The sequence below is a fragment of the Lutra lutra genome, chromosome 8 (genome assembly GCF_902655055.1).
Source record: "Lutra lutra chromosome 8, mLutLut1.2, whole genome shotgun sequence".
NCBI classification, from domain to species: Eukaryota; Metazoa; Chordata; class Mammalia; order Carnivora; family Mustelidae; genus Lutra; species Lutra lutra.
In genome coordinates, this window is record NC_062285.1 from 115,634,952 (window position 1) to 115,661,248 (window position 26,297).

Here is a 26,297-nt window from a genome sequence, read left to right on the forward strand (position 1 = left end):
AGCTGGTTAGTTAACACATGTATATGCTCATGGAGTTCACATTACTTGACTAACTAAAAGTCCTTCTAAGTAATAGTTTTTCAGCTAATCCTAAAAGATAATGGGTTGATTAAAACAAAACCCCAGGAAATTCCAATGAATATTACAGAAAATTAAAAAACACATGAGAGTTATAGTCATAGGAAATTAATATCAACCAGCAAAATGTCCAGGAAATTAGTAAAAGCTAGAGCCAGAGGAGATGTTTAAGAGGACTTACATCATTGAAAGACACCCAAAGTGGCAGATGCTTAATTATGAAGAAAGAGGAGATCTTCTATTGCTATCTATGGAAGACAACTCTGAAAGCTAGATATCATTCAATGCATTCAACATGGTCTGAAAATCTGATTATTTTATGTTAAATATCAAAACCTAGTATGAAGAATCACCCTGATGATCTATTATCTGACATTTCTGCTAATAAAATATTGTCTTTTTTAAACTAGATAATAACTAGATGATGCCTCTACCTATGAGCATGCCACAGTAGTGTCTGCTCTTAAGTCCTGGGGGTTGTGTGACATTTGCCCCAATTATTTCTTCAGTACAGTGGGAATAATAGCACCTACAGGGCATACATGATAATGTATATAGACTTATTTGCAAAGCACCTTTCAAATGGCAACATTCGTGCTTTCAAATTAAAAAAAATTGTAACATAAATAAACTATGTAAATTTTAGTCATAACGAGGTAAAATCTTAATACCTATATGAATTAGAATTTCACATAAAACAGATCCATAGGTAAGGCAGCTCTTTCTGCCATTGGGTCCTGTCCCTATGCTTTAATAAAACCACCTTAAAGAAAAATCCACAGGTGAAAAAAAGTTAATCGTGTATATACAGTATTACTTAAAGATGGTTGATGTTAGTGCCATACACAGTGATATGTATTTAAGAAAGCACCCTTACAATTATAACAGGCAATGACAAGATGTTGAGATGGGAAAACAAAAGAAAACTAATTCCATTGGCTAATGCAAAAGGCCAGCTAAACCAGAGAAAAAGTCAAAGGTGAACCTCAGGGGGCGCCTGGGTGGCTCAGTGGTTAAAGCCTCTGCCTTCGGCTCAGGTCATGGTCCCAGGGTCCTGGGATCGAGCCCCGCATCGGGCTCTCTGCTCAGCAGGGAGCCTGCTTCCTCCTTTCCTGCCTGCCTCTCCACCTACTTGTGATTTCTGTCTGTCAAATAAATAAATAAAATATTAAAAAAAAAAAAAGAAAAAAAAAAGGTGAACCTCAGGTATTCTTCAGGAGATCAGCTGATGAAAAGCAGAAAGCTCTTCCTGTAAACAACCCAAGGTGATCTCCAAAATGGTTCACTATTCACTTGGCCCAGAAAATTCTACAAGATCATGCAAAAAGGGTGTTCAAATCTTTGTGTTTGTTTTAAGAACGCATATGAAACTGCCTAAGCCATCAAGGACATGCATATCAGAAAAGCCACCAAGTATCTGAAGGATGTCACTTTGGGGAAGCCATGTGTGCCACCCGGTCCCTACAATGGTGGAGTTAGTAGGTGAGCCCCGGGCCAAACAGTCAGTCTGGACACAGATGGCCCAAAAAGATGCAGAGAGTATTAAAAATGCAGAGAGTATTGCTGAACTTAAGAATTGTAGATTCTCTGGTCATTGAGCACATCCCAGGGAACAAAGCTCCCGAGAAACAGTGTTGAACTGACAGGACTCACAGCCGATGAACCCCTCCCTGCAGGAGCTCTCCCTGCGCACTGAGATGATCCTCACTGAAAAAGCAGAAAGATCTTAAACCAGAAGAGGCAGTTGCACAGAGGAAAAAGATATCCCAGAAGATACTTAAGAAACAAAAATTTGTGGCCTGGGAGTCAATTCTGCATAAAACAAATTCAAATAAAAATAAAAACAGAGAAGAAGAAAAGAAAAGGTAAAAGACAAGCAGAATCAGTTTATCATGACTTTGCAAAGATGGTATAGAAGTCAGAGGAGGAGAGATAAAATTGAAGCACAGCCTCAAAAACCAGGATGGCCTACTTCTTTGGTAACTAAAGAAAAAGGGATCTAGCCTGGGAGGTAGGGGAGAGGTGATGAAGAAGGCGACTGGCAATGGAAATGAGTGAAAGTAGGAATAAAAGCATTTTCACCACCTTCATCCAAGAAGGAGATCAAAAGAAACAAACTTGCAGTTATAAAGTGTATAAGGACAGGAGAGGTAAGGTACAACATGATGACTATAGCCAACATTGTGGCATGGTATAGTTGAAGGTTGCTAAGAGAGTAAGCTAAAAGTTCTCCTCACAAGGAAAAAAACATTTTTTTCTTTTCATATATATATATATATATATATATATATATATATATATAAAATGTTTTATATGTATATATTTATGTGTGTGTGTGTGTGTATATATGTATATATATATACATATATATAATATTATATATGGTGGATGTTAACTAAACTTATTGTGGTGATCATTTTGCAATATATGAAGTCATTATGCTATACACCTTAAACTTACACACTGCTGTATGGCAATTATAGTTCAATAAAATTGGAAGAAAATAATCTTGAAACCTGACTTAATATGATGTAGTTTTCTCCAAAGTCACTTATATACGGTTTACACTGCATCAGGTATGGTTTTAAGGAATTGTATGGTTACTATCATTTTTATAGGCAATTAACGGACTCAATTCACAGTGCTCCTGAGTTTCAGTCTCAACATTTGGCTCTTATTTGTGAGTGACGATGAACGTGCATGACTTATAGTGCGTGACTAAGTAAGCTTTCTGTACCCGGGTGTCCTCTTCTGTATAAAGGCGTTATTAAGAGTGTCCACCTCAAAAGAATGGTTGTGAAAATTAGTAAGTGAGTGTGTATAGGTATTAAGCCTAGTATATAGTAATTGCTAGACAAGTGTTTACTAATACTCAATCTTTAAAAATATTTTATTTTTAGTTAAAAAAACCTCCCTGACTAGATTTTTTTAGCATGAATTCAAAGGAAATATATTAAATGTTAGCACTGTAATATTTAATTTTCCATTATTTCACAAGATAACTGTGTTTTTTGATTACATACGAGTATAAAACTATTCTTACACAGAATATACTACTCATCATGAGACACAGAGTCTAAAATGATAAAACTATTGAGAAGAGAGGAAGCATTCTGTCAAATCCTTTCTATTTTAATCGTTGCTGAAGTTTCACTTCTCATCCTTCTTTTCATTCAAGTGTGGCTTTCCTGGCTGAAATTATAATGTTTATTTGCATAATAACAAGGATAGAAACTATCATGAATGAAAGAGTAAGAGAAAAATAGCTGTTTAACATCCTCTGAAGAGTTGGAAGCTCTAATAAACTCTTCCTCTCCTCCATGTATACTTTGAAGTAGAAAGAAAGAGATTGCTAAGATGGTAGTTGCCTAAAACATACAGAGAAAGAAACATGGAAAAGAAAGAACATATTATTACAAATGCCAGATTTAATGACAGTGTCACAGAAACAGATATCTCTTATTTAAGGCCACGCAGAGTTTAAATAAATTATTTAGATTATACTTAACAATATAGAAAGTTAGGATTTGAGTAAGAGAATTTTTCTCCCTTAAAAAATTAGCTTTAGGGTAAACTTATAAAAATAAAATGAAGTTTTAAATTTTAGTTCATTGAAAATAATATTTTTTCTTAATTAATCTTTTAACAGATCTGGTGATAGTTTAAATAGTCATTGACAAACCTTGTTGGTATCACCATTGTCCCACTCCCAGGGAAAGCATACCATGGAGGCGGAGAAAAGGTGGGTTGGGGCTCAGGCCTGGCATCCTAACAGTGAAGATGGATCCTACTGGTTCAAGATTTGAAATCTCTAGCTCAAGCCTTATCCTCACTTTTTCTAGCCTGTCTTTCACTCTAGCCACCTCCTATCTGCTTATTTTCTTCTTTCCTTTCCTTTTGTAGAGAAAACCCTCTTTTCCTTCTCTTCCTTTCAAAATTCTGCTACCCCTCTAAAAAATCCTTTGTCCCATATTCTCTCACATACTGGTCACCTGATGTAGGATATGTCTGATCTGTCTGATAGCATTCACTACTTATATTACATTGGTCTCCTATGGTTGGACACTTCAGTAAACTGACTATGCCATTTTATTTGCCACTTTTGTTTATATTAATTGTTCCATAGAGAATCTTAAAATCTTAAGGAAAAAATCCTTACAACCTTCTAAGAATATGGTATATTTTCTCCTAGTAGGTATTTATTGCTTTTCTCACCCTAGCTGTCAGAAAGTTGGTATCTAAATCTTGTCCTGATTATATTAATTCTATAACATAGGATGACCAGTTTATTTTACATTACATTATTTCTTGAATCTATATTTCTTATTCTAAAGCATACCAGCCAGATGTCTTATTTTTATATTTACATGTATTGCCTATGCTTACTATACATCCCTTCAATTATTTTCTATAATGGTTACAAGAACTAAATGGATCTGAAATTAGAGTTTTCTGTTTATACTCCCAACCTTAAAAATGTATTTCTCTGATATTCATCATAAGAACCTGTAAACTTATCTCTACATATAGGTCACTCATAACTAAACAATTCTCTCCATTGTTTTCTGAAACTTCTAACACTATACATTGCACTTTTTTTAAAAGATTTTATTTATTTGACAGAGAGAGGCACAACGAGAGAAGGGAACACAAGCAGGGAGAGTGGGAGAGGGAGAAGCAGGCCTCCCGCTGAGCGGGGAGCCCGATGTGGGACTTGATCCCAGGACCCTGGGATCATGACCTGAGCTGAAGGCAGACACCTAATGACTGAACCACCCAGGTGCCCCCTATACATTGTATTTCTAATGTTGAGGAAAACTCTGCTTCCCTGAAATTTCCACTCAGTTGTCAAGAAGACAATTCTGTCATCTTACAGTTGAAGCAAGTAAATTCAATTTCTCTTTTCCAGCATGGCCCTTCAAAATTGTCACTCACGACCTCTTTCACTCAGTTTGGGCATCCATATCTCTGTCAACTCTGCCTATCAGACATGGTTTCCAAATTCTTTATCCTCATGATAACCATTCTACAGATACTCAACAGTTAATGCCCTCCTTAAAATGTCTTGCCCAGGACCAGACTTAATACTTCAAGAGTGGTCTACCAGAGTCGAATACAGAGACAGTAAGACTTGCAGTTTTTATTTTGGACATTGAAGGTTGGCTTATTTATACTAAATGTGCAATGATATTCTGAGGGTAAACTGCATTCTATTTATCTCACAGGTAGAGAGCTGGACTAGAGCATACAGTTTATTAGGATTCTGATCCCCTACCTGAAAAGACAATGCACTTACTCTGACAGAAGGCTGCCTTAGCAATGCTGAACCCTATTTGATGGGGTTGGTCATCCTCCATTTACCACACACCCTCTCCCAACTATAGTTATACTCATTCTTCGTTCTTTGTGAGCTTCCTTTGTGTCCTGGGAAGATAAACTCTGGGGACTACTTCACCCAGATGATCTTGACCCTGGCCCCTAGTTAGGTTCACCTATAGGAGACACAGGAAATGAGGAGGTAGGACTACGGCTCCCCACCTCTTTCAAGGTGGGCTTGGGTGTTTCATAATGCTTCATTGGTTCCTATATCCCTCTGCAAATCATCCCTTCAGTAAAGCCTTCTCTGTGAACACTTTAGAGAGTGCCACCAATTTTCTGCTGGAATCCTGTTTGGTAGACTGGATGTGTGACATAATAGAGTAGAGGTAAGTAAAAGTCACAATTAAAGCACAGATACAGATAAGAATGCAATAAGCAAAGTTCTAAATACAAAGCAAGCTGTAGATATATAGATATTTGAAGATAGAATTATATTTACTAAGTAAACTACAGATGGCTATCCCTTTTTCTCTTGGTGCTAATCTTTGAGCCTTAACAACACTGGCACCTCTTAGAAAACTAATGAAAGAAGACCAAAGAGATAAACTAATACTAAGTTCAGTAATCCATTTTGTATTTTGCTCCAATATTGAAATAGAATCTACCTAGGAAGACAAAGATTTTAATTCATGAAATGTAAGAGAAGACTAAGATATGAAGTATTTTTTAGGATATAAAGACCAAAGATATGTGGGGTAAATGTAAGAAAATTGGCTGATTTTTTTTAGAGGTTAATGAATATGATGCTTTGCTCCCCTCTCACCCCCTAAATAGAGGATTTAATAAATGCTTCTGTGCTTATTTATTACCATATAGTACTCCTAGTGTTGTTTTGAAGAATCCTGTGAGTCAGATCTTGTTACAACTCAAAAACAAACAAACAAACACAGAACTCTTACATGAAGGTTCTTCAGGTTCTTGAAGTCTCCATCTTTGATTTCGGTTATTTTGTTGTTTTGCAAGTCAAGCAGCGTAGTGTCAGGGGGAAGATCTTTTGGCACTTTTTCCAGACCTTGTGTGACAGTAAAAGAAATATGCAGTCAGTAAGAGGGACGCAGGACCACAGAATCACAAAGGATGTGCTCACCAAAAAAAGCAATGTTGCAATGAAAGTTTTACCACTACCATATTTTTCTTCTTCTAGGAATTACATCGACTATAGTTTAAAATATCTGCTTTATCCTTTCCAAAGAAGTCAAATGCTCTATATATTTTTAAAATCATACACTGATCACATTATTTTTCCCATGTAATTACTTTGCTGTGAAAACTAAAATTCATATTTTGTAAGAGAGTGGCTGAAAATTCTCAGGGCACATTAGGGTGTTACCTCATTGTTCTTGTTTTAGAAAATAATATGCTGAGTGAAATAAGTCAAGCAGAGAGAGTCAATTATCATATGGTTTCACTTATTTGTGGAACATAACAAATAGCATGAAGGACAAGGGGAGTTAGAGAGGAGAAGGGAGTTGGGGGAAATTGGAAGTGGAGGTGAACCATGAGAGACTACGGACTCTGAAAAACAATCTGAGGGGTTTGAAGGGGGGTGGGAGGTTGGGGGAAGCAGGTGGTGGGTATTAGAGAGGGCACGGATTGCATGGAGCACTGGGTGTGGTGCAAAAATAATGAGTACTGTTATGCTGAAAATAAAAAATAAAAAAAAGAAAAAAGAAATAAAAAAAGAAAATAATTCCTTTGATCAGTGTTAAGTGCATGTGATTTCTAAATTTATGCCTTTCTACATAAATATACCATTTAGTAGAGAAGAGCTTTAGCCAAATCATTGAAGATCCATCTGACCTAACCTACCATTGCCACAGAGGCACATTCAAAATGCTTCTGTCTCTTCCATTGGCTTTGTTTCATATTGATGTAGGAAGTTAAGCAGAAATTTGATATTCTATTAAAATTCTATCAAATTCATGTGATCTTTTCTGTATTTGAGATTGCATAACATACATCAGAAAAGTTTTTCCACCTCTCCATCGTACTTGAAGCTGGAATTCTTTCATTCACTCAACAAAGCCAATAGAATACCTCCTAGACATCATCAGTTTATCAGGTTCTGAGAACACAGCATGACCAAGACAGAAATTGCCCACATCCCTGTAGAAAATATAATTAATCTACAGCTTTCAATTAAAAGGAAAACTGTAACAGGGAATGCAATTGTTATGTTGGAAAGATGTCTTTTCAATTTTGAACCTTACGTAAGTGTGTGCTGTTCAATTATCATGGTAGTCATCGTGCTGTCTTCAAGTCCTCCATGAAAATTACAGAAAGTGTATCTGAAATCACCTACCTTCTAAGTTCTCTGCAAATAACTTTTTTACTCACATGACTCTGTTGATAGTGGGGGAAAAAAATCTAGTATCCAATTCAGAGATCAACTGTTATAAATTTAAATATCAAAATGCATGTGATTCTAAACATACATAAATATATTCCAAGAACTTACTACAGAAACAGTTCACAGAGCAATGACAAGAGTGAAGTGTTTTCGGTGATAAACAGCTATCTTGCAGGAGGATTTTTAATGGCATTATGCAGTCATGATCACTGCCATTTTCAGAAATGTCAGTTTGATAATTTCATGCAATTAGGAGTGGCAGTCCTCTGCCAAATCTTTGATAATTAGTGTTCTCCAACCAAGTAAAGACACATTGCCTTTCATTTGGAAAAAAAAAAGTTAACTGCCTACATTTCATTATTACTCCATGGGCTTCTTTGTCAAAGTTTTAATTTCCACTTATGCTCACTTTTATACATTATTGAACTTAAATCCCAGTGACTCTTTTAACATTTGTTCAAACCTAAAGTGCAGATAAATTTCAGTTGTGGAGGGAAAAAATGATATATCTGCTTGGCTAACAATTTGGTTATGTTGTCCTTCTAGAATTTTAGGAACGTCTTGGGGTGAATTGTATACATTATTTTTTTGGAAGATTTAGCATAAAAAAATCTTAAAGCTTGGGATATTCACATTTTAATGCTTAGAAAGTCACTTTAATGATTAAAATCATAACCCTACTATCTTCTCTGAGTTACTAGTAAATTTATATCCATCTCAGGGATTTTACATATTCATATTTTTACAAAAACTTTATATTTATTCTGACATCAGATGCAAGAACATACTGTTACATTTAAGGTCTAGCCAGGGCATTGCACTGTCAACTAGGTTTTCCAACAACTACAGGCAAAGTAAAACAGGGACATTACCCTAGTTATGAGTTCTTAGAATGTCACAAAGGGAAGGACTATTAAGTAACAGCTAGTCTATGATTCCAAATGCTGATCAGATAGACTCTATAATGAGGTTCTTATCAGTCTATATCAAAATTAGAAAAACAAATGAGTGCAATGAAGTTAGTTTTAATATAAATTACACATACGCACATACTCACATACATGGATACACACATTTCTGAAACTAGCTTCTGCTTCTGTATTAAATATACCTTCTTAAAAATCATTATAATAAGCAGATGGCAGGTTGTTGTTATTTTGTTTAATTTGGTTTTCACCTTATAAGAAATTAACTTGTTCAACATTCAAACAATCTCACTGGTCCCAGAAATTAAAGAACTTCTAAATTAGTCCAATACTTCCTTTTATGGGTAAAGAAACAGAAATCAAATGAAATTATTTGACTTTGGGGTGCCTGGGTGGCTCAGTGGGTTAAATCCTCTGCCTTGGCTCAGGTCATGATCTCAGGGTCCTGGGATGGAGCCCAGCATCAGGCTCTCTGCTCAGCAGGGAGCCTGCTTCCCGCCTGCCTCTCTGCCTACTTGTGATCTCTCTCTCTCTCTGTCAAATAAATAAATAAAATATTAAAAACAAAAACAAAAACAAAAAAAACAAAAAACTTCTATTAAAAAAAAAGAGAAATTATATGGCTTCACTAAGGTGTCTCATGTTTAATCTAAACCAAGAACAAGATGGTATGAGACCCCACTCTAGAACTATGCAACATGCCATATGTACTTGTACACAGTGTATATTTTTTTTAAAGAAGTTGATCTATACTGTTCCTTGAACATACCATGCTTATTCTTAACTATTCGTTTTTGCTTTTGTTCTTATAATTTCTGTTTCATGGAATATTCCACCCACTCATGTCCTTCGAGCTTCATTCTCACAACCTCTAAAAGTGCTCTAACAACCCCTTTACCCCTCTCCTCTAGAATATTCATCCTAACCACACCAGACAATGGCGACCACATAAGCCCTGCCAAACTCCTGTTTGTATATAAGCTCATGAGGTATTGTCCTGCACTTTAGTTTTCTTTCTTTTCTGTAAGTTCCGGAAGAGCAGGGATAAATCACTATATTTCGTGAGAGTTGTGATCTTACCGCTTCATGTATAAAGGTATCTTTTTGATTGATTAATTTTTTTTTAAGATTTTATTCATTTATTTAACACAGAGAGAGAGAGAGAGAGAGAGAGATCACAAGTAGGCAGAGAAGCAGGCAGAGAGAGGGGGGAAGCAGGCTCCCCGCTGAGCAGAGAGCCTGGTGTGGGGCTCCATCCCAGGACCCTGAGATCACGACCTGAGCTGAAGGCAGAGGCTTTAACCCACTGAGCCACCCAGCCACCCCAACCTGATTGATTAGTTTTAAAATTATAGTCTTTCCTGCTGTCCCATGTTGAAAAGTTCATGGTCATAGCTTCAAGATCTTTCCTGCTATGTTTTGGTACAATCCTCTCTTCAGATCCTGCTTTCGCAATGGTTCTCATTTTCCTTGGAAGTACTTGAATACAACTGGCTATAATAATAGTAATTTTCCTTCTGTTTCTTGGTTGGCCAGAAATATTTTAGGAATAAATATTACCATCAAATATGTCATCTCCATTATCTGCATCTGAAAATTTCTCTCAATGTCTTCTGTGTCTTTGACATATTTGTGAGGAACTTTTGGCTACATGTGTCTGAATGATACTATCCTTCCTGTCCCACATGATAACTGATCCAATGGTACAGTTTCTCAGTATGACATATATTTCTCATGGGAAGAGACCAATTATAAACCTTTGGATGGAGAAACAGACCCTCATTTATGCATAAGTATTGTCAAAAACAATCAAGCAAATAATGAATATTGAATCTGGTTAAGCCTCTAGATGTAACTCCCAATTTAGAAGAAACAGTCACAGGTACATGCTTCAGTCTGCTAAAGAAATGGATTCAACAATGCTAATTTAAAAATGGACAGAATTTATAAACAGATATTTCTCCAAAGAAGACATCCAGATGACCAACAGACACATGAAAAGATTCTCAAGGCGCCTGGGTGGTTCAGTCTTTAAGGGTCTGCCTTCGGCTCAGGTCATGATCCCAGAGTCCTGGGATTGAGTCCCACATTGGGCTCCCTGCTCAGCAGGAAGTCTGCTTCTCCCTCTCCCCCTCCCCTTGCCTGTATTCCCTTTGTCACTATGTCTCTCTCTGTCAAATAAATAAATAAAATCTTAAAGAAAAGAGAAGAAAAGAAAAAATTCTCAACATCACTCATCATTAGGTAAATGCAAATTAAAACCGTGAGATATTGGGGCACCTGGGTGGCTCAGTGGGTTAAAGCCTCTGCCTTTGGCTCAGGTCATGTCAGAGTCCTGGGATTGAGCCCCGCATCCGGCTCTCTGCTCAGCAGGGAGCCTGCTTCCTCCTCTCTCTCTGCCTGCCTCTCTGCCTGCTTGTGATCTCTGTCTGTCAAATAAATAAATAAAATAAAATAAAATAAAACCATGAGATATCACCTTATTACCTGCCAGAACGGCTAAAATCAAAAACACAAGAAAATACAGGCATTGGTGAGGATGTGGAGAAAAAGGAACCTTCTTGCCCTGTTGGTGGGGATGCAAACTGGGGCAGCCAATATGGGAGACAGTATGTACATTCCTCAAAAAATCAAAAATAGAACTACCTTATGATCCAACAATCACACTACTGGGCATTTACCCAAAGAATACAAGAACACAAATTCAAAGGGATATATACACCCCCATGTTTATAGCGGCATTATTTGCAATAGCCAAGATATGGAAGCAGCCCAGGTGTCCCCCGATTAAGAAGATGTGATATCTATCTATATAGATAGATAAATAGATAGATATAGATATTTTTATATCATACAGATATAAAATAGAATATTATTCATCCATTAAAAAGAATGAAATCTTGCCATTTGAAATGAAACGGATGGAGCTAGAGAACGTAATGCTAAGTGAAATAAGTCAGTCAGAGAAAGACAAACACATGATTTCACGCACAGGTTGGAATTTAAGAAACAAACAAACATGTAAAGGGGAACAAAAGAAGAGAGAGACCAATAAAGACACAAACTCTTAATTACAGAAAGTAAACTGATGGTTACCAGAAGGGAAGAGGAAATGCAACAATTCAGCAGATAAACTGCAAAGAAACTGTAAGAAAAAGTAAAGAAATGTAAGTTTTCCAAAGAGTTTAAAAGAGACTTAAAAGCTATTTAAATGATTACAATATGTGTACTTCATTTGGATCCTAATTCATAGGAACTGTAAAATAAACCGTTTCTAATATTTATGAGACAATTGAAAATGTGTACTCAGAATGAATATCTGATATTAAATAATTTTAAATTTTAGATGTGATCTGATAGTTATGATTTTATTAATTAAGAGCTTTCATCTTTCAGAGAAACGTATGGACATATTGTTGGATAAAATGACGTGACATCTGGAATTTGCTTCGAAATAAAATGGAAGGGGGAAGGTGGGTGGAGATACATAGAAAAATACTGGCATTCGTTGTTCCATGTTGAGAGCTGGGTGACGGGTGCACCAGAGTCTCTCATTTTGCAGGTTTGTTTCTTTTCTTTTCTTTTTTTTTAAGATTTCATTTATTTATTTGACAGAGAGAGCTTGAGCAGGGGGAGTGGGAGCGGGAGAAGCAGACTCCCGGCCGAGCAGGGAGCCCCACACGGGGCTCAATCCAGAGATTCCCGGATCGTGACCCGAGCCAAAGGCAGATGTTCAAACCACTGAGCCACCCAGGCACCCCACGTTTTGCAGGTTTTGTATATTTTTAAATGTTTCTACAATTCTTAAATAAGATTGGTATTTGAATTTTCATCCTGGTTCCTCTTCTTGATCCTTAACATCCCCAAACAAGTTGCTTCTGCTGTCTAGGCCTCGGTTTTCTTGCATCGTTCACAGAATTTTCATGCGAATTCAGTAAGTTGTTCTATTGTTCTACAAAATAATCTCCTACCAGAATGCGGAGCAGGCCCTCCATTACCCACCTGGAAGCATCATCAGTACAGAGATGAAAGGGTGCAGCTCCGATTATCTTGCTGATTATTTAGTCTGTAAATCTGTGACAAAGTGGTTGTTTTTTTCCTGGATAGCATTATCATCTTTAGAATCAGAGGGGCTTTGAGTTCAGATCAACTCAGACACTAACCAGAGATAATTAAGAACATTTACCTTAGCATCCCTTGCTGCTATCTCTTCATGTGAAAATGCTGAGCATGAAGTAGACCGGGGTAGAAATACTAGAGCTAAAGGTGCTTTCAAGGTGATTAAAAACTTTATTTTAGTTGAAAATTGTTCATTTGAACTGAAACAAATCCTCAACGAGTATGAAACCATTAATAACCATTAATATTCAACCTTAAGTATATTTTTACCTTTAGCTTTTAAATAAAAAACTTAAATTCTGTCTGTGTATATGATCTTATTAACTATATATGATTTTAACTAAGTCACTGTTATTGAAACTAATGAATTTTATAGTCATTCCCGAATTATATGGGAAGTAAGATAAGCATTTTAAGTGAAATATTGATTAGCCAGGTAAAATTCGCTTCAAAAAAGATATTCTACAACAGAAAGAAAGCCATCGAGATATGATTCAATGCCTTTCTTACAATCTTAAGTACAAAGTTTAAGTAACTATGAAATAAAGTTATAAATTAATATGCATATAATTGATTTGACCTCTTAAGTAGTTTGCAACTGTTAAATAATGACCTTCACAGGGATGTGTAATACCTGTGGACCTTCTATATATTATACAATTTATGCCTGTGTTTCTCATTATAAATGTATATAAATCCATTTTGTATACATATTGAGGTAATTGCATTTTCCAAAGATGGCATTAATTGTATCTCCCATCCTGGTCCCAATATTCAATACAAACTAGTCCCAACCCCACCAAAAGATGAGGTCAAATTCTCCTCTTGTGGAACCTGGGATATAATGTCTCTATGATCTAATGGAATGGGCCAGAAGAGACACACAGCATGACTTCGGAGTCCAGGTCAGAAAAGGTTGTACAGCTGCTACCCAGTTCTTCTGGGACACTTGCTCTGGGGGGCAGCCAGGGGCTAAGGGCTATGTAAAAAAGCCTGTGTAAGCTGAGACCACCCTGCTGCAGAGGCCACGTGAAACACTCCAGCTGACAGAACAGCTGAGCTCACAGGGAACAGCAGCACCAACTCCAGCTACAAGAGTGAGCTGTCTTGGGTGTGGAGCCTAGGCTAGACTCCCCATGGCCGTGGCCCCAGCCAACACTTGACTGCGATGCCTGAGAGACCCCAAGCGAGAACAGCCTTTCTGAGATCTGCTCACATTTCCTGTACTTAAATAATGAGCAAAATAAAATTATCTTTTTAAGTTGCCAAGTTTTGAGATAAAATGAATTCAGCAATTGTAACAGGAGCAGAGTGGTTTTCTAAATGTAATTATTTTTCAGTGAGTATCCTTTAATATAATTCTGTATTTTCCATTTAAATGCATTATTTCCAAGGATAGTCTGAATTATTTATTTGTTCCCCCAAAATCTGTAAATGGAAATTTATCTTCTTTAAAATTGGATTATTTATTGAAGTAAATGAACTTCTACTTAAGATGTTACCAGAAAAGCATTTCTGAAATAAAGTCTAATGAGAATTGTACTTTTTTTTTTTTCAAGTTGTCCCAGTGATGAATAGCATGGTTCTGCTAGCAAATGTCAACAATCTGGTAAACATCATGTTGGACAAAGGCCAGGTTGTCCTAAGACATGATACTTTCTTCCCCCCACTGTTCTGTGGCAGGGGTCCAAACTCCAAGATTTATTCTTGTTGGTTTCCAATGCTGTCTTCAATTTAATAATTAGGACAGTGGTGATACACTTCAGTATTTGGCACGTGACATGACATGTTGGAGCCCCGGCTCCATCAAAAAACTTTCCTCTGCTCAAGGCAGGCATGTTCCCTTATTTCCCTCTTAAAAATGGCAATTTGATTGTGGTGGCAGTTGGATCAGCTTTCAGAAATAGGAGTTTTCCCCCCTTCAATTCAATTCTTTTTTCAAATAAGCCCAAGGAAGGTTTAACCTTTCTGGTTCTATGTATGGTGACTCTCAAAACAAAACAAATGAATAAACAAAGAAAAGCAAAAATACTGTACCACAGCTCCATGACTCGTAATTCCCACATAGCCATGTTGCCTCCTTTTTCCAGCTTGACAGAATGAGGAAGTTGTAGAACTATACACTCATCCAACACTAGGTCCCGGATATGTTCACTTACTCATCAGACATTTATTGATGTTGGACTATCCACCAAGTAGAAGGCATTTTACTAAGTAGAGGATATACAAAATTAAGTTCTCACTATGCTTCCCTTCTGATAGAGAAAGTAAATGTATAAATAGATAAATAAAATAGACTGAATCACTATTATATACTATATATTTGATTAATACAGACTAATCAAGGCAAATATGGATTACAGCGAACCCACAGACGTAGACAAGCTGCAGAGATCGCCTCAAAGCAATCTGCAGACTAAGTCAAGGGTTTATTGAATCCTGAGTGTCGTAGTGTAGTTGCTAGAGGGCTCTAGAGGGCTTTCTCCTTTTACTAAGACTGGATTGAAAACTGGATTAATTCTTCTTTATCCTTATTTTTAAGGGAAATATATAATCTTTTTGCTACTCTTTGAAGGCGAAAACTTCAGATTAGAAGGTCTCCTGCATTTCTTTTACCCAGGGAATTGATATTCTCACAACCTGTCCCCATCCTGTCTCTTGGAGCCAGGAGGATCTTCCAGAAGAGAATGTCTCACAGCTGCAGTCTGATCAAATGCCTTGATCCCACACAGCTGCCGTTCTCTCCCTCCTGGGACTGAGAAGGAAACCAGGGATATGTCAGTTCTCAGTCAGGTCAAGAAGACAGATGCTTCCTTTGGCTTTCTCTGACTCTTCTCTTCCTCCTCCCCATCTTTAATCCCTGGTGTCAGGAACGTTGGCCATCTGGGTCACACGAGAATTCTTCCTGCTGCGTCTAATGATCTGCCACGCTCCACACTACCCAATATGAATTTAGGCAACCCACTGGGCATGCTCTGCACATAGCCTCCTTCCTGTGTCATGTCTTAGGCACACCCTTTTGATGCATCTGAGACTCCTAATGATGGTCACCCTACATCCCTGCTGAGGCAGAGCCAGATACAAACTATAAAAGCAACTGAGCTTCCAGCATTCTCTCTGCCCCTCTACAAAATAGCCCTAATTTATTCTTCGGAGTTGATTCCACAGAGGAAGTCTAATAGTTCATTTACCTCACATATAAAATTTGCTTCTGGAAAACCAGTTTCCCCAGACAAGAAATAAGCTATCGCATGTATGTCCCAAGGGGTGGCTACTGACAAAATTTTCACCAGTTGAAGCAAAATGATTGAAAAGAAGAAAACTAACTCTATGCAGTGTAAAGGTGGTGGGTTTTTCTTTTCCTTTCTTTCTTTTCTTTTACTTTCTTTCTTTTTTTTTTTTTTTTTTTTGTTAAGGCATTTTTAAATCTAAAATATCCTTTGCCATTTGAAGTACATTTTAGGAACCAGTAGTGATTTGCACTGCTTTTACATGGCAAAATAAAATGTTACATCTTCCAACTTCATCCCTGGAGAGCCAAATATGTGGGTTGTGAATCATTTATGATTATAAAATATACAAATGTTTCACTGTTCTCTACTTCACTTAACCCATTTTGTTCAAAGGAATGGTGTTTGGAGAAGGCTGAATTGCTTGATAATTGTACGATTTTCTAATACCTGTCTATTTATAATTGGAGGGGATGTGGTCCTATTCAGGAAGGAAGGGAGAGAAGGTGCTACTTTGTGTTCAGCTCTCCAGGCCATCCACTTCTCAGAGATTCTTGGTTTCAAAGAAAAATAAAAGAACATTATGAGGAATAGCCTCATGTCACTAGCCAACTTTGTCTGAAATGGTAAACTAAATAGAACAGTATGGTAGACACTCATCAATATTTTCTATTCTTACCTAATGAAATGTGATATATTCCCATTTATCCAATGAAAGTTTCAATGTAAAGCAGGACTTGAGTTCAGAGGCGTTGAACTGCAAAACCCAAGTTCTTGCAACTATTAAATCATTTTAAAAGCTATTTAAATTCTTTTGAAATTTGCTTATAAGAAATTCATCAAAGGGCTCCTGGGTGGCTCAGCAGGTTAAACATCTGAGTCTTGATTTCGGCTCAGGTCATGATCTCAAGGGTCTTGAGAATGAGCTCTGCACTGGGCTCCAAGTTTAGCAGAGTCTGCTTGAGGATTCTTGCTCTCCCTCTCCCTCTGTCTTTCCCCCTACTCTCTATCTCCCTCAAATAAACCTTTTAAAAAAATGTTTTTTAAGATTTTATTTATTTATTTGACAGACAGAGATCACAAGTAGGTGGAGAGGCAGGCAGAGAGAGAGAGAGAGAGAGATTGGGAAGCAGGCTCCCCGCTGAGCAAGGAGCCTGATGCAGGGCTTGATCCCAGGACCTGGAGATCATGACCCGAGCTGAAGGCAGAGGCTTAACCCACTGAGCCATCCAGGCGCCCCTTTAAAAAAAAATTTTTTTTAAAGAAATGTATCAGTAACTATTACCTTAATTTGGAAGAATAGTCAAAAAACAATGCTTCGGCTTATTTCACCTACCAAGGTTGATCTGCCTTTTAGCAACAAGATGGAAGTCGGTACAAAATAATGCTACCTAGTAACACTTGAGCCAAAGAGTACACATCTAACTAAGGGAACTGTTTTCCTTCAAAACAGTACACAAAACATCATTCACTCACAAGATCAATATTAAGACACTTCAAAAATATTTGACAAGAATGACTTACATTGTAGGCTTATTATTTTAAGGTAACCCATAGATTGTTGAATTTCTTTTTTTTTTTTAAGATTTTATTTATTCATTTGACAGAGAGAGATCACAAGTAGGCAGAGAGGCAGGCAGAGAGAGAGAGAGAGAGGGAAGCAGGCTCCCCGCTGAGCAGAGAGCCCAATGCGGGACTCGATCCCAGGACCCTGAGATCATGACCCGAGCTGAAGGCAGCGGCCTAACTCACTGAGCCACCCAGGCACCCCGATTGTTGAATTTCTTAATCTTACATTTATTTGTTTTATAATTTCTACATTTAAGAGGAAATTGTTTTATGTCTCAAGAGGATAAATTAAAAAAAGAGAGAGAGAGAGAGAGAGAAGACAGGGATCTCATTTAGTTCTGACTCAAACAGCAATCTAAGTTACAACAAATTCAGCCAAACAACTTGGCCAGTATCTATGGAGTATTCATTACTTTCTTTGACAGGTGAAAATATGTTTATTTTCTCAATCCCCCATGCTAGAGAAAAACATACATAATGCTACTCTGATAAATTGGAATGAGGAGAACTAAAACAGTCCATGTATCTTCTTAAAAACCTCAAATTTTCCTATGGGCTAATTATTCAATTCCAATTTCACAGTTTATACTTCTTAGCTTTGATGTAGAACTGCTTAAAAATTTGATGTTGTTTAACCTTGCCAAAAATACTTCTTAGCAGCAAAATTAGTCAAACATTTTAGTAAGAATTGATTGCTTTTATTAAATATTGTTTAGTTATAAGATGGCAAAGGACTGCTGTCCTTCAACTCTGTAGCTCCCCTCTGCTCATTAAAAGCTCTGGCAAGGATAATCCTTAATAAAACATTAGCCCTTGATAAGGATAAGCATTCACTTTTCTCATCCCAAAGTGCATAACATTTTCTTCTCTATTAAAATAACTCAAGTTTCATGTTCAGATCACTAAATAACTAAAAACAAAAACAAAAAAATAAACTACATGTCCTTACAATGAATAAGATTGACTATTTCTCCTTCCTTGTTTTTTAATACGTATCTTCCACCTTTTACTCCATACAGTCATCACATAGAAAATATATGTTGAGAGTCCACTATGAGCCAGGCACCACACACAAATAATAGAATCTCTAAGGTTGGCTGTGATCTTTCTTCAGATGAAGATGTCAAGGGTCCAAAGAATGCCAAGAACATAGAGTGAGAAGTTTGATGGTAGTGGAGAGTCTCAATACAGTGTTTTCTTTAAAGACGAACAGATTGTTCTTCCTTTTCAAGATGTATTTTCTGTTTTAGAAATATCTGATCAAAACCTTCCATAATATATTTAAATATGAATTTAATAAAAACTAAAAGTAACTTAGATGAGACTACTGCTCATGGGAACTAGGTTCCCTTCATGTGGTAGGGTTTCCCAAAACAAATCATTAGTATATTCTTCGCTATGTCCTTGGTATATAGGGTCAGTCAGCCTTTTCAAGGAATGCTATGCACTCTGGGCTCTTAGATAAAAGGTAACATGTAGAAAACATCCTCATCCAAAAACAAACACAAAATAAATGAAACAAAATAATAACAAGGACATCAGGGAAACCAAATCATGAGACACCCAAGTCAATGAACTTGACGTTTCTGGAGACTGGATTTTTCTGTTTAGTTTTGAGCAATAGGCTTAGGCCTTTTTTATGAGAGTCAACTGGAAAACTATCTCATAGGCTTTCATCAGACTCAAGTTTTATAAGCTATTTATTATGTGAGCAAACTATATTTATGGAAAATAAAACCAATGAAGTGACTGGACAACTCTTTCCTCCTTAAAAATATCAGCTGGTCATTGTTGGCAATACATGTGGTGGAAATAATCATGGATCCCTTTAACCTTGTTTCCAGAGGCAAAATGAGATTTAATTGGATTCATATTTCTTAGGAACTTGGCCATTTTAATAATTTTTTTTAAGTTTACCCCTAGTCTATCCATCATATGGTGATTCCAATGTGCAGCTATTTTCTTTTTTTTTTTTTTTTTAATATTTTATTTATTTATTTGACAGAGATCACAAGTAGGCAGAGAGGCAGGCAGAGAGAGAGAGGAGGAAGCAGGATCCCCATAAAGCAGAGATCCCGATGTGGGGCTCGATCCCAGAACGCTGGGATCATGACCCGAGCCAAAGGCAGAGGCATTAACCCACTGAGCCACCCAGGCGCCCCCAATGTGCAGCTATCTTCAACTGCATGATTCTCTTGCCTATCTTAGTAATGCAGGTAATGTCCAGATGCTTACAACAGTTTCTGTAGAACTTGAGAGTGATCTAATCCCCCTTGTAGCAAATATACAATTCAAAAGAGAAATAATCACCGCCAATATCATGTCAGACTGACGAGAACAAGGACCATATTTGTCTTCCTCACACCTTCCTTGCCAGGGCCTACAAGAGATCTGACCCATCATGGGACCTCAATATATTTGCTGAATGAATGAATGAATCTTGTGAAATTATCCTGTAGCCTTTTTAAAGCCTTTCTACACACTTTCCCCAATCCCGGTGTTAAATGGCTATACAATATGTCCGCATTTAAAAAGCTGTCCTGAATGTTTGATTTTGAGTTGTTACTATTGAACATGATTTATGTTTTCCTGGGTTTCAGCATGTAGTTTATTCCAACTGTAGAGGTTAGTGGCAAATTTTCCTGTAAAATACTGCTAGAGAGACCATGTTCTGAATAGATGCAGGGTTCCCAAAAGAAGTACCCTACTAAAAACAACAACAACAACAACAACAACAAAAACACAAAACAAAACAGAAGAAGTACCCGACTATGCTATGGAGTTTCTTCCATTAGGAATTACAACATGGCAGAATCATTCTGTGAGGACTTTTGTTTTTTTTTGTTTTTCCCTTATAAGAAAATGAACCAAAATGAGAGGGAGAGAGAGAGAGATGCAAATCAACTGTCATGTCAACTATCTTCATTCCCTTTGGCCCATCTGCTGGGGCCTCAAACTTTCTGGAGATTTATCTTTTGAGTGTATTGCTCTTGGAATTCCCAGACCAGATTTTTCTTCAAACGTGACAAATCAAGCTGTATATAGTGTTAGGCTAAAGATAAATGTCCTGTGATTATATTGAATATTTACACCATATCTTAGTTGTAAAGATTGCTTTTGAAACTTTCTAAAGAATATAAACAGCGAGATTACAAAATGCCAAAGGCAAAGGCAAAACCAAGACCCAGAGATTAGGGGAGTATTTTGGTACTTGAAAGATGTTTTGTTCTAAAACTTTACTTGTTTTGCTTCTGATAACTCTGCATACTTTACAATTTAGTAATGTTCGAACTCTGTTATCTGGGCTAAGCCACGAGTAGAGACATCACCCAGGTTTTAACATCTAACATTTCTTGAAAGCAAATCACGGAATTAAAATAAGCCATCCCTTTGGAATCGTGGAACAGGAGACATTATTTGGCTCAAAATTTCATTTTACAGAAATGGGACCATGAAGTTCGGAAAGTTTTTTTTTTTTTTTTTTTAAGTGACTTGCAAAGGTGATGGAGTCCCAATTTAAAAAAGAAAGAAAAAGGTCTCCTAACTTCAAAGCTCCTTCTTTCTATGCTAGCCAGCTTCCTGCACTTCTCCATAGGTGGCGCTGTCTCTCACATTTGGAACTGCAGAGATGAAAAGGGAAAACGCTCTCCTCTCCAGGAAGCCATTCCTGTGAGTGAAGCAAGACAGGTAGAGAGGTCCCGCACCTACTCACCCAGATCAGAACACTGGACAACTCGCAGGTGACACTGACAGCGGAAGGGACACACAGGTCCCAGAGGCTCTAGGTCAGACTCCACAGGAGCGCCCTCTTCCGGGCCTATCCCAGAAGCCTCATCTTCTAGCATAAAGTCAAATAAGCCTCTCTGTTGGAATGGCCCAGCCCAGGAAACTTGTGCAAGCAGGAGGAAGATGATGGTGGCCTTCATGATTTATCTCATGTATTTTCACAGCCAAGGAACCTAGGAAACAAACGAAAGGTTTAGAAGAGTTGCAAAACCTGGGTACTGCGTTATCTTCTAAAACACCCCACAGTAGAGTGAGTGTAAAGTATATATATACTTTATATATATATATATATATATATATACACACACATATATACATATACATATATATATACATATATTTTTGTTACATATATATATGTAACAAAACAACAACAACAAAAAAACCTTTCATTTCTTGTTAGGAAGCAGAACACTGAAATGTATTTGAAAGATACATAACGGATTACGTACAGGTCTTTACTTAGGAAAAGAAATTTGAATGTAATTTGAATCTGCCTGCTTGAATTTGGGGTCTGGATTGAGACAGTATATTATATATTCACATCATTTGCAAACTTGTTAGGATGATAAGCCCTATTGGAATTCTCAGGGCTCACTCAACACAAGTCAGGCCACAGTCAAATAAAATCTGGTCTATAAACATGAAAGATCTTCAATTCCTGTGTCAGAAATCTCTCTGGAAACCAATTTCATCTCCCCATCCCACTGTATTTATCTTGGTCCAGAATTTTCTCATCACTCCCCAAACTATCCCAAGAGCTTCCAAATGGTCTCAGCCTTGAATATTTGTTCTACTCCAGGTCTTCCTCTACTCTGCTGCTCAAGTCATGTTCTGAGAATTAGATTTCATTGCCTTCCTATTCTATGGAAAACTCCTTGTTGACTTCTCAAGGCTTGCCAATAAGGTCCACATCCCCTCTGTGGCCTGAGAGACCAATTGTAATTTGGTACCAACCAATGTTTCGAGCCCAGTTTCTCTCCATCTCCTCTCTCTCCTCCAGTCCCCACCTCAATCCTGCCACTCAAAACTAAGTGCCATTTAAAATACCTACCTTGCAAGATGGCTGTAAAGACTGAAAATGATAATGGACTTCCCTTGTGGATACCCTGGCTCATCCAGGCAGGACACGGCTACTTCCCTCTTCTGTGCCCCAAATCACGTTGCTCTTACCTCTTTTAAAGAACTTATCACATTATACTGTAATTTGTTTTGCATGCTTGGTCTGTCCCCCCAACTAGAAGATGTACTCCTTCAGGGCGTGTCTTATTATTCTTTGTTCTGTACCCAGGCCTTGCACAACATTTTGCCCATAAATGACTCAATTGACCATCAATTTATTAACAATACAAGTTATTCAGTTTGTTCCAGGCAACCAGTTGGTCTGATTTCTTAAAACACAAACTTATGTTTTTTCAATATCAAGTTTCTAGCCTGAAAAGGTAACAAATGGAAAACCTTAATTTGGTGGAAGCACAATTCATTTTTTAAAATAAATCTATGGGCCAGTTTCCCAAACTGATTATTTTTTATTAAAGCAGCAAACATATATGGGAAATCCTGATTTTTATAGGACTTACATGTTATCTGGTTTTACCTAGAGGGCAATTTTGTAAACAAACATAAGTACGGTTTTGACAAATCCATATCATATTTATCCATTCATTCGATAAGCATTTACATACGTACATCTGTCTTTGAGTTGGTGTTCAGCTGGCTGAAGGGAACTACATAGATCTGAATAACAAAGAGTAGTTGATCATGTAGAGAACAAGTAGTTTATTTCTTACTTTATATGTTTTTAAACCCTATGGAAACTGTTCTAAGGATTACCAAAACACAGAGCAGATGTTACCTTTAGTTCTCCCACATCTACTTTGAAGTGTACACTTATAAGCATCATATTAAAGCTGCCCATTCATAACCAGACTTTAAAATATGATTTTTAGTCATCAGCCAATTTTAACAAAAACAACAAAACCAAGAAACAAAGACAAAAAAATCATACCACTTTGGATGCCCTGACCTCAATGTATCTATCTACCTAACTTCTGGAAATTCTTGGCTAGATGCACTAGAGAAGGAAAAAATAAATGTTTTTGGATTTCTTGCACTTTTGTTCTTCAACTTATATTTATTAGAGAGATATGTGTAAGGCAGTAAATACGCAGTACGGGCATGTGGCTTCTCATTTAAAAAAATACCACAAAGATTATTATTCACACTGCCCCTTTAAATTCAGTATCAGGTTTTCTCTGGGAGCATGTTCCCACTCAGTTACTGCACAGCCTTTTAACGGAGACCCTATTGTTTTGGCAGTGTTCCCTTGGACTCGATCTAAGGGAGTGGTTTCTGTCTGTTTCACATTAAAATGTAATGTTTACCGTTTACCATGGTTTGCTAGGCTTGCATACTTAATATCTTACAATTTTAGAAGAAAAATGAAGCAAAGTAATTGCAGATTTAATAAATCGCAATGAGAATTAATGCAGATGTCGTTTTTTGATCTTTTCTCCAGAATAGAAAATGCCCTGTTGTTTCACCAACCCCAAAAAGGAAATCTTGAACGCTAGCTCAGAGGAATATTATCATTTATATGTGTTTACTCTTGTTAAAGTTGTGCAAATTCTCTGCACAATATTTTTCTTGATTTAAAGCTGAACACAAGCAGGGAGTTTATAGCTTCCATTACTTATTTTATATCCCTTGGATGCATGTGTGCGTGTGTGCGTGTGTGTGTGTGTGTGGGTGGGTGTGCATTTTAACCCTGAATGTCCTGGAGAAGAATAATACGTCCAGAAACTTTATACAGATTCCCCCAAGAGATAATTTCTTTTAAATTAGTGTCATCATACTTGAAGACCAGCATCTTAAAACAATTAATGGGGACTGTTGATATTAATAATTTCTTAATCATTTCCTTCCTTCCTTAGTATATAAGAAAAATAAAAAAGAGCTGATACCCTTGCAGAAACCAAGGAGATTATGAGACAATATACTGTCCAAATTTCATTGAGATTGTTTTAAGCGTTCTCAAAAAATAGGACTCCTTCCTAGATGCTAACTGCTAAGGATAATGTCACTAGTCCACTAAAGCTAGTCCCCACAGTTTAGAACTGTTTCAACAAAAATAACACTTTCTGGCTCCTTAAACTGCTTCAGCTCATTAAATTAACTATATCATTCAATTCAGCATTTGTAGGATATCATTTATGTCTTTGGTATGACTTTCAAAATCAAAATTTAACCCTCAGGAGATAAATAAAACTATAACTACAGAGCAAAATAAAAATTCCCCAGCACTAGGTCCATGATAAACCTCAATAATAATGGAAATAATTTAAAAATAGACAATAAAAATGGCATTTATCTATAAGGACTGCTATAGGAAGCATTTGGTTCTTTTTCTGGTCAAAATAGCAATAGGAAAAGAAAAAGCCACAGGAATTTATGTCACTGGGACCCCACTTAGCCAGTGGTCATTGTGTTACCCTGTTTGGAAATTAGCAAGAAAAATAACCTACACCCTCCTTTTCAAGTGATGTACCTTACAATAAAATTTCATTTGCATTGAAAATACTGGCTGGGTTTTTTCCTTCTCTGTAAGGAATTATGTAGCTAACTGTGAGATTATCTTCAAAAAGCAGCCTAACTATTTTCAATGTTTCTTTTCACCTCTCTGGTGATAATTTCTATTCTTTTCTAGGTTGCAGAAATATACATTTATTTGACTTCTGCAGCTAAACACCAGAGTTCACATCTCTTGAGTTTTTAAAAGTTCTGAAAATATCAAGAATTCAGGAGGGAACTAAATCCCTTAAAAAAAAAAAAAAAAAAATATATATATATATATATATACACACAGCAACTACAAATAGTATGCTGATCTAAAATATAAATACTTTCTAAAGAGGTAAAACATTTCATTAGTACAAATACAAAATATATCAATATAGATAGTCATGGTGTTAGGTTATATTATTTTTTTAATAAATATCCTTGCAAGAACAGAAAGAACTAAAACAATGCATTCAACCATTTTACCAAATATTTCACTTTTGTCTTCAAGTAATACTTGTTTAAAACACTGCATAAAGATTATCAAAAGTTTAGCATGATTTTTTTTTTCTTTCTTTTCTTTCTCTCCCCACATAATTCCTTCTGCTCTCAACTTGATCAAAGTTTTATTAGTCTGTAGCAGAGTTCAGGACAATTATTGAAAACCATACCTTTTAATCCGGGGATTTGCCACAGGAGCCCTCAAAGCTGAGATGTAATTACACTAAATATTCAGCCCAAGCAAAAGAGTTTGCAGGTGTGGAAAGGAGGAGGGGGTAGGTGCTGCTCTGTGACTGTCACTAGGTTGCAAACCTCCTGCTTCTACTCCATAGCACAGTTAAAAAATAAGGTTTCCCTCAATGAACACAATCCGGCTGACACCCACATTAGATCATATGGTAATGATATGTGTCTTGTATTGCTGCCAGAAAGTTTATCGGCCTTTTTTCTCCCCGTTTGCTTTACTCCTTTGGCATCTGCTTAAGATTCTAAACTGCTTATGTGGTATAGAGGGGCAACTTGATTTGAAATTTGTTTTATTGTGTTGATTCATTTCCCGAAAACATTGTAACTAAAGGATTTGCTTCCCAACCCCCAGTCTTACTCCACTATCCACCCTTTCTAGTGTTGTTTATAAGTAACATTTAGACTTCCAAAATGACAGTTTTTCTGGCTTTCGTGATGCACAAATCTGGCAAATGGAACGAAATTAATCTTGTGGTTATTTTGAATGTGGTCTGCAGAAATACATGAGTAGTTTTATATGAAAATACTCTTTCAGATTCTTACTTGCCCTGGGCT

General features: G+C 36.8%; 1 protein-coding gene across 2 annotated transcripts in view; it reads right to left on the bottom strand.

The window, feature by feature from the left end:
- DCN (decorin) overlaps positions 1-25,873 on the bottom strand; it is a 42,538-nt gene extending 16,665 nt beyond the window's left edge. The window contains exons 1-3 of one of the 2 annotated variants that reach the window (XM_047741668.1): positions 25,667-25,873; positions 21,364-21,610; positions 6,357-6,469 (exon numbers count right to left, since the gene is read on the bottom strand). In XM_047741668.1, coding sequence (XP_047597624.1) covers positions 6,357-6,469; positions 21,364-21,577 — 327 coding nt within the window. In that variant the 5' untranslated portion in view covers positions 21,578-21,610; positions 25,667-25,873. Of the gene's footprint in view, positions 1-6,356; positions 6,470-21,363; positions 21,611-22,491; positions 22,647-25,666 lie in introns of those variants that run through there. The other variant, XM_047741669.1, reaches the window with a different exon arrangement.
- Between the last annotated feature and the right edge of the window lie 424 nt (positions 25,874-26,297).